Here is a 10,023-nt window from a genome sequence, read left to right as displayed (position 1 = left end):
AATTCTTTGTTTTTTTTTTGATAGTTCTAAGCTAGATGGATATGGTGGGAACTTAGATTTGTAGCGACATCTATCGCGCAACATACGAACTAAGTACTGACTTATTCTACATCGCGATATCAAAGTTATCAGAGCGATTGAACAGAGTATACAAGAGCCCGACAATAACCGTCGGGGCAGTAGCCCACCAGACCAACACACGTCTGGTCGGAGGGGGAGGTCCCCTCTCCCTCCAAATATACCACAGCATGTCTTTATATACAACGTTCACAGCTTTTTGTCATTAGACAATTAAAACATATTTTCTTTAGAGGTTATTCTTGAAAGACTGACATATAATTGGCTATGTGAAAAACACTAAAAACACTTATCGTTCAAATCTTAGCCTGCGACGTTGAAAGTTGACCCTGCGATTTAAGTTTACTCAGTTCTTGTTGAACCTTAAAACTATTCTTATGATTATAAACAAATTGCCATATGATAAGTGTGTGCAGCAGTAAAATATAGTTTACTTAATATTCGTTCGAATAAAAATAAAAGATAATCAACAATTATCAACAACAAAAGATATCTTTTATCTTTGGTTATATTTTTATCGACGTATTACAGATTAAAATAATGTTTTCAAACAAATTGTTATTAAAATAATATCAAAATTTAAGTCGATTTATTTTGAATAAGAAAATAAGTGATTTGCACATATTGTAAATAAATAACAGTATAAAAAAAATCCAAATAACTGGAACTTTGTTTACTGTCTGTACCTGTCCCAGTGGACATAATCCCGGTCCACGCGGAAGGGTTCCACGCAAAAGACGGGCGCGATGTAATCCCTCGCAACAACAAACAAAACAGTAGCAAAATATTCTTTACGTGCTAGGACTTAAAGATTAATTTCTCTCGTGAGAAATTTACAGCTGCGAAATTGATGCAGATGTCGATTCGTTGCAATATGACACGTTCTCTAAATTGACAGTTATTGGTACGGTTTCCTATTTACTAGCGGACTTATTTTTCATATACATATTAGCTATTGAATACAACTCAACCGCGAACGACTTTTGTTAAAACTTTTGTAGATAACTGACAAAACATTAAATTTATAAATGTTCTCGATAAATTTTAATGTTTTAACTGTAAGGACTGAGTATCAAAATTAATTTTAAATTACCGAGATAGTCATGAATGATATTCGAATTTATTTGATCTAACAACAAATCAAATTTAAAAGTTTTAAAGCACGTTTTAATTATGTTGTATATTAATTAGTCTCTGAACATTGGATTATGTGATTGATTGAATAATATGAAGCTGTCACCGATTCTTAATCATAACAAACGTCTTGATATACGGCGAGGGTTTAGGTTGCAGGTCTTTATTAGATTTTCCCAACTGTATTTACTTTATAAGCTTTTAAAATACAACTTGTTATAGTTTTATAATTCCGATGTCTCTTAATTACGATGTATGTATTGTGGTTCATTCATGCTTCATGATTTTTATCGTCATTATTTATTATTATACGTATGTTTTTATTATGAAATTTGGTATATTTGTTATTGGTCATTTAATTGAAAATGATTTTGTTGTGCATAACTTTATTTCTATGTTGTACGTCTGTTTTCTCTTTCTGAAATGTGTGTAATACCTTTAATTATGGCAACACTTATAATTAATATTTTTATGAAATAAACACACACTTTTCCTGATTTTGTTACAAGTGTATATCTGGTTAGTGTAAAATTATTCCTACTAATTATATAAATGTTAATATAAGTTTGTTTGTTACGCTTTCACGCAAAAACTACTTAACCGATCATCATGAAACTTTGTACACATATTTTAGGAGGTATCAGAAGTAGCATAGGATACTTTTTATTTAATATAAAATAAATTATAAAAGTTCTATGCGAGCGAAGCCGCGGGTGAAAGCTAGGATAGGATAACGGTCGGAGCTAAATCCACCACGCTGCTCCCCCGCTGGTCGACGGATATATTCCCTACCATGAGTAACGATTGCTATCAGATGTATAATTATGATAACAACCGAGACCGACTGCTCAACATTCTCTCCGAGGCATGGCGGGGAGACCCACAGAGACAGACAACTGGGAAAGAAATACAATAGGTACAAATACAAATATATGGAAATTCGGAATTGTCCGAGCGGGAATCGAACCTGCATTCGCCAGAGTGTAAGCGCCTACACATTACACCCACCACTACACCAAAGCGTAACATCGCCTTAACTTAGAATTTAGATACTAGCGGGTAGGAAAATGACTTTAGTTTAGTTTCGTTAGTCAATGTTACCAACATAAACATTCTGCGTTTTGAATGACGGTATTAGAAGAAAAAATAATAATGAAATGGTTAGTTCATACATTTATGTAGTTTATGTCGTAGTGAAATAATATTTAATACAATTTACTTAATTAAAAGTAAAAGAGAAAAATAACACGTCGTCATAATGTCGGACTGCGTTTATTTTTACACAAAACATATTGTGTCTCAATCAGAGGAGATGGCGTTGATGGCGCCTTCTGGATCACCGATGAACAGGTATCCTTCTTTTAATCGTACCTATTTTTTTATATATAAAGACTAGCTGACCCCGAAAACGTTTTTTTGCCATATATATTATTAACCCCCTTAATCCTTTGCCCTTTGAACTTTGGGGTATGAAAAATAGATGTTGGCCGATTCTCAGACCTACCCGATATTCACATAAAATTTCATAAAAATCGGTCCAGCCGTAGTTTTTTAACTAACATTGTGACAAGAAAATTTTATATATAAGATAGGCTTGCGTTTTACCACTATTTCACCTGATGTTAAGTGAAAATGTTGAAAGGATGGAACACGCGTACCTAGAAGGAGCCTATTCACTCGCGACTTAAATTATTTACACACATACTATATATATACTATATATTAATTATTTATTGGAATCGGCTTAGTCGTTATCAGTAAACAAACTGATTCTATAAATGTAAATAAAGTGACTCGGTGGCGGTAGCGTTGCTTGAGGTGCTGTGTTACAGTTGACCCTAAATTTATAAATATTAAATAAGATTAGGACAAATAAAACCACGTTTATTTCTCCCAATCTTAGGGCCAGTTACAGCAGTTGTGGATAACGCTATTTGACGGATGACTGTATCCGACGGTAATTTTTTTTAATCATTATTCTTTTTAACTGTCGAATTCTACTATATTTATGAGATATTGCTATTCGCATATTATTATTGCAGTTTACTATTATTATTATATCATTCGATAATCCTACTAATATTATAAATGCGAGAGTTTGTATGTATGGATGTTTGTTCCTCTTTCACGCAAAAACTACCGAGTGGATTTTAATGAAAGCTTACAATAATATATCTTACATATTAGAATAGCACATAGGCTATAATTTTTAAAGATAGTGTATGAATTGTACGAAATATAACGATAATTACGAAAATTATTCGAAAACGGCATATTTACCATGTTTTATTATTTTCTCGACTCACGAGAGTCTCGTGATCAAAACATTCGAAGTCAATGTCGAAACATCGAGCTCCGCAAAGCGAAAATAATAAACGAGGTAAATATCCCGTTTTCGAATAATTTTCGTAATAGAAGTAGGTAACCATGTTAATCTAAAATCTTCTATAACGATAATTGTCAAGTAGGTCGCAAAAAAATCTGCCATCTGCGAGCTATTCTGGCGTGCGCTGCAAAAGCTGTAGAGTTTACATATAATATCATGTATAAGAGAAATGTTTGTCTAATTAGTCCTACAAAAAAGTCCGCGACAGCATATATCTATCTTTTATGATGATGGCTTACCATTATCGCAAAAACAGTGAACCATAAATACAATAAAAATTGATAATATAATAGATTTCTAATGCACATTGGTAGTAACAAATTGATTTTTATGTCGGAGAACCAATTTTGATGAATTTTGGTATAAAGATAGATATTGAGGAGATAATAAGCTGCTCGAAGTACTTACTAATCCTGCGCAGACGAAGTCGCGGGTACCAGCTAGTTAGTAAATATTTTCGCAACCCCTTTTGTGGTCAATCATTCACATCTCCAGCAGTACTAGTAGGCGGCCCGTGGCCATGTTGTTGTTAGAGACATTCACGCGGGAATGTTTGTGAATTGTATGACACGTGGTCTTCAATGTAGTGTATCGTTCAAATGTAGTGTCTTGTCTTAGTGTCTGTTATAAGTATGGGTGTATATTTATTTAGCGAGAAAAAGTTTATAATATTGTGTCTTATTTTAGATCTAGTTTAAAGTCTGACCATTTACAAAGACCGTTAATATAAAAAAACGGTAACAGTTAATGGACAACTGTAGATCGCATTCCGTCCCTTTCCTTTCAATGGGTCTCGCTCAAACAGGTAGCGGGACCAACCCTTTTACGGTACTGCGTCAGCAAGGGGGAAGAGTTTTAAAATTTAGACCCCGCCCTCTTTTGTATAAAAGGAACCGTCAACTTCACTCGTCCAACTATTCTCCAGTTACTCGCCAGCCGTCGTGACACATCTTTTTATAATGTCTCTCTGGAAGCTAGTCATACTAACAGGTCGAATTGACGTAAATATGTGTTAAAATGAAATCTAAATACTTGTCATCAGCATTCCCACCATACTTACTATTTCCATCGAATCTAAAGCTCCGTGTCTCCGTGGTTCTGTCGTGCCTACCTCCTTACTGGTTTATCAAATAACAATCATAGTTAGTTTTAATAAGTCAAAGTGAAGTGAAAGTACATTGGGAAGTGCAAGAAGCAGGAACTCGAGAGGCACTTCGAGTGAATAGTTCAATGGTACGTCGAGTTGTACGAAAAAGTCATTAGAATGTTTTCATTAACCCTATACTTGACATTGTGAACTTAAATGCACATTTATTTAAGTTTTTTTTTTAAAATGGAATATTAACATTGAACCGCTTTAGTAAAAATTCAAAGTGACTTCGTAGATGTTTCTTTGCATAAGAAAAAGAAAATTATATCCCTCTCGCACACATATTGTCAGTGGTGAACAAAATGGCGAGCCATCGGTCAACGCCTGCGCAACACCCTGTAAGTATCTTATTTTATCTAAATATAATTAGGTTAAATGTATAAAATTTTTATAATTTTACTTTCTGAAAGCTTTATGCAATTATTTGGTGATATTATTTTTGAGCTATTTGTTTTGTATATATAGTTATTCACAATTTTTGTTATGTGTGCATTAAAATACGCACTGCCTGGTTCACCGTGAATGACTCAACATTTCTTGTGTATATTTAAATGCACACTGCCAACGTCACAGACTATAACTGTTTGTAAATGTTGTGTCTTAAAGTGCACATTGCCTACTGTGCTACTATATATTCAAGCCTTTGCTCAAACCGAGTTTTTTTTCATAATGCATGACAACAATTTATATTACCCGTTTTACCAAATCCCTATTCCTTAGCTTGCAACACTTTTCTTTCAGATGACTAGAAGTAGAAAAATACTAGCTTTGGTGCCTAAATGCGGAGTTAAGTATCTGATGTGGAATCCAGCGAATCTTCGGAAGATGAATTCCAGATATTATTTATTATTTATTTTATACTTTATTGTACACCACAAATACATATACAAACAAAGCATAAAAATAGTTACAGACAGTGAAGTACAATAGGCGGACTTAGCCATTTCTTCCAGACAACTCATAGATAGATATGTAGGCCTTGTCAAGACATCTCAGAAGACAGTTCCTCTGTCCGATCAGTAGCGTCTTCTGTCGAAAATGTAAACATCTCCGATAGTGATGACTGTGAGTATCGAGAAATATGCGCCATTGCTTCTGTCCATGAAGAGTCGAGATTCAGACAAAAAACTGTCGATTCTACTACAAACTCACCTTCTATTCTTCTTCGAACTGATGCATCATGTGAGGAATGAGTACGGTATATTCTCTTTAAGTACTATTAGGGCAAATCGACTTCGAGGGGTAGAGAAAAATAACCAAGTGATAAGGATTTGAAGAAAAGGGGCAGAGGGGCTTTTGCTCAAGTCGTGTCCCACGAACATAATATCGCTGTTGTAAAGTGGTTTGACAATAAGTTTGTTTTAGCTGCAAGTACTTATGTTGAAGCCCATCCTGTACAGAATGTAATGCGGTACAAGAAAGAAGAAAAGAAGAATGATCTAGTCACATGCCCAAATTTAATAAAGCACTATAACGGAAATATGGGTGGAGTTGATCTAGCCGACATGCTAGTCGCTTTATACCGTACTGAGTTGAAAGGTCATCGTTGGTATTTAGTATTATTTTCACAGATTCTGGACATCTGCATCAATAATTTCTGGCTGCTGTATCGTCATGAAAACAGTGATAAATAAAAACTATTGCCACTCAAGAAGTTTCGAGTCGCATTATTTAGGCAACTGCGTTTATTTGAGAGGAGTTCTTCAAATCTACAACCTGTTGCATTTTCCAAATTTGTGAAAAAAGTAAAAACGCCAGTTGCGGAGAGACCTGATGACGCTACTCGTTATGACCTGACGGGACATCTTCCTACTTTTATGACAAAAGACAGGTGTAGAAACTGTACCAAACACCAAACCAAATGTTTTTGTCCAAAGTGTAACGCATGACTATGTATAGTTAAAGGGCGAAATTGCTTTATGGATTTTCATACTAACAATAGTGATTAAGTTTTTTATATTTTTACACGGTAGATAGATAATTAAGTAAACTTTGATCTCAGAGCATTATGACTGCATTTTGTGATAAAAATTAATATAAAGTTTAACATTGTTTTTTTTTTAAAGTAGAACTATATGTGATAATTATGTCGTCACATACCATACTCATAGATTTAGTTCCTAAAAATTCTCAAAACTTGTTGATATGTTATAATTTAGAGGCTTTTATTTTAAGTATTTTAAGAAATTCATGTTATTTTTTATGTTTTGTTTCTTTTTTAGTTTAGTGATTACATGGCAGTGTGCACATAAAGACACATAATATATCCTGAAAACTGAAATTCAGGGATTTTTTATTTTATTTTTCCTTACATCCTTTTAATCCAATTAAAGCAGAAAAGTAGCAAAAGTTTTTTTTTTTTTAAATTAAAATTCTCTGCCAAGTATAGGGTAATTCCGTGTGACGAGCGGAAAAGATAACTAAGCCAGTGACAACGCTACATCGTTTTTGCTGGTAAGCTAAAACACTGTGTCTGTATGTGTAATATCGCGCTAAAAGAACCTAATTCACATTACAATTATTATTACCTACATATCCTAACTGTATTTTCTAAGTCGTTTTCTGTACCTGAAGATTGTATTGAAGAGGTCACTGTTCTGGGGACAAGATCGCGTTTGTTAATACTTCTTTGAACGTTACTATTACTAAGTATTCACTTTTCTAAAATGGTGTTACACGTACAGCTATAACTATCCACGACACATGAAATTTTAACCATAAAACAAAAAAGAAAAACAAGGAATTATTCTAATGCAACCTTTTGTGAATTTATTCCAGATGACCGTCGATGGCGTCAGGCAGAAACGCTCTGGTAGCAGCGGCACAAGAACCTCGCCTGCACGTGCGCTGAACCGACAATATGCGCGGGGCAGCGACACGTGTGTGATTACGGTAAATACGGTAAATAATAAGTTATTGATATATTGCAATTGTAAAGAACTCATCATTACAGCCTATACAGTCCACTGCTGGACATAGGCCTCCACAAGTTTACGCCAAAAATAACGTGAACTCATGTGTTTTGCCCATAGTCACCACGCTGGGCAGGCGGGTTGGTGACCGCAGTACTGGCTTTGTCGCACCGAAGACGCTGCTGCCCGTCTTCGGCCTGTGTATTACAAAGCCAGAGAATTTATATTGACTCGAAAATGTTATAAGGTATAATACAAAAAACAGTCAAAAAATACGCGTTATCAAAGATTATTCAAATACTAGTAAGCAGATCTCGATCAAATTTTAGTAATACTAAATGACGAGCATTCGTTTTCGATTAAAGTAAGAATTATCGAAGTCGGTAAACCCAGTAAAAAGTTATGCGGCTTAATATAACGTAGATTGACGAATAAATGTCAAGTAAATACGCATCATAAGATAAATATCATAAGAAATTAATAGATGTTGGATCAAATGACACGCAACACCTTTCGATTTAAATAAAATTCATTGAAATCGGCCCAACCAGTCAAAAGTTCTGAAATAACACAATTGTGTACTATTTTATTAATCTTATAATTTAAATCAATTATGGTAGAATTTCAACCACAAGGTGACCACTTGTATATATTAATACGCTAATGTTAAATGTTTGCCTTCCTTTTTAGAAAAAAAAACCTCACAATTACTCCACGTATATTATCCTATTACCTACGTGAAACGGGCTTTAGATCTATTATTTATTTGTTTAGGACTTCTTACTATCTGTACCACCACCTACATACCTAATATTTGAGTAAGTAAATTTATAAAGTGTACGTAACAGATATTGTAAGATTAATCGTTTAAAGAATACGTCTACCCCAGCAAGGTTTAATAAAATTATTTTTTTTTTTTTTATATCACTAGGTCGGCAAACAAGCGTACGGCTCACCTGATGGTAAGAGATTACCGTAGCTTATAGACGCCTACAATACCAGAAGCATCGAAAGCGCGTTGCCGACCCAATCCCCAATCCCCCCAGGAGCTCTGGTCACCCTACTCACCAACAGGAACACAATACTGCTTGAAAACTGTATTATTTAGCTGTGGTCTTCTGTAAGGTCGAGGTACTACCCCAGTCGGGCTGCTCCATATTTTGAGCAGGAAATTCCTGCTGTGCCCTACCTCAGTTAATATTTATTAATAATTATATTTTATTGTTACATCCAGTTATATTTTAGCCACAGTTATATAAGAGAAGAAGGCTAACCTAGCCTGTCCCCCGCACGAGGCAGTACCTGCTCTTCTTAACCGACTTCCAAAGAAGGAGGAGGTTCTCAATTCGACTGTATTTTTTTTATGTATGTCACATCAGAACTTTTGACTGGGTGGAGCGATTTCGACAAATTTTCTTTTAATCGAAAGGTGGTGTGTGCCAATTGGTCTCATTTAAATTTATTTGAGATCTAACAATTACTTTTCGAGCTATATCTAATAATGCGTTTTTACTTGACGCTTTTTTCGTCGACCTACGTTGTATTATACCGCATGACTTTCTACTGGATGTACCGATGTTGATAATTCTTTTTTTGTTGGAAAGGGGATATCTTTAGTTTAGTACCATGATAAGAAAACCAGGATCTGATAATGGGATCCCAGAGAAATCGAGGAAACTTCTTGAAAATCCGCAATAACTTTTTACTGGGTGTACCGATTTTAATAATTTTTAATTTAATCAAAAGCTGATATTTGTCGTGTGGTTACATATAAATTTTATTGAGATCTGATAACTACTTTTTGAGTAATCTTTGATAACGCGCAGTTACTTGACTATTTTTTCGTCGATCTACGTTGTATTACTAGTCGATGTAATTGAAGTCGGTTTTTTTCGTTTGCGAGCAAACACAATTATTGCGTATTATAATCCGCTAATAGTAGGCATTGTCCGCAGATGTCGAACTTGTCCCTACTGACGTCATGGTTACGGTTTTGTTCATAAAAAAATCAGATAATAGAAAAGAGTTGAGGCACGTGAGCGTCGCATGTTACCTGAAATATTGTAAATCATATTTGTATAAGAATATCGTTAATACTACTCACAAATATTACAACTGTATTACGTTCTGTTCGATTGTTAGAAACATCCGCACATCACTATGAATAACTTGTTTAAAGTACAGTTATCTCGGTTTCATTAAAACTTTTAGGAAACAAGAGATTTTTACTAAAAGTGTCGTAACATTTGGCAGAAAAGTAAAAATGAAAACTAATTAGGTATTGTCTAGGATTTCATTTGGCCGAAAAAATTCGCAACAGTACAAGAATTGATCTGTAGTTTGTGTGTACATGTATGTAAATT

The 10,023-nt window shown here is 34.5% G+C and overlaps 1 protein-coding gene across 1 annotated transcript; it reads left to right on the top strand.

Annotated features, from left to right (window-relative positions):
• The first annotated feature begins 2,470 nt into the window (after window positions 1–2,470).
• On the top strand, window positions 2,471–6,382 carry LOC123660992 (piggyBac transposable element-derived protein 3-like). Its single transcript, XM_045596008.1, has 2 exons — window positions 2,471–2,562; window positions 6,037–6,382. Exons 1-2 carry the CDS (start codon window positions 2,471–2,473, stop codon window positions 6,380–6,382), a joined length of 438 nt encoding a protein of 145 aa, XP_045451964.1.
• The last annotated feature ends 3,641 nt before the right edge of the window (window positions 6,383–10,023 follow it).

Source organism: Melitaea cinxia, chromosome 16 (genome assembly GCF_905220565.1).
Source record: "Melitaea cinxia chromosome 16, ilMelCinx1.1, whole genome shotgun sequence".
In the NCBI taxonomy this organism is placed as follows: domain Eukaryota; kingdom Metazoa; phylum Arthropoda; class Insecta; order Lepidoptera; family Nymphalidae; genus Melitaea; species Melitaea cinxia.
Note: the sequence above shows the minus strand (reverse complement) of the source record. Positions and strands in the feature narration are given on the sequence as shown.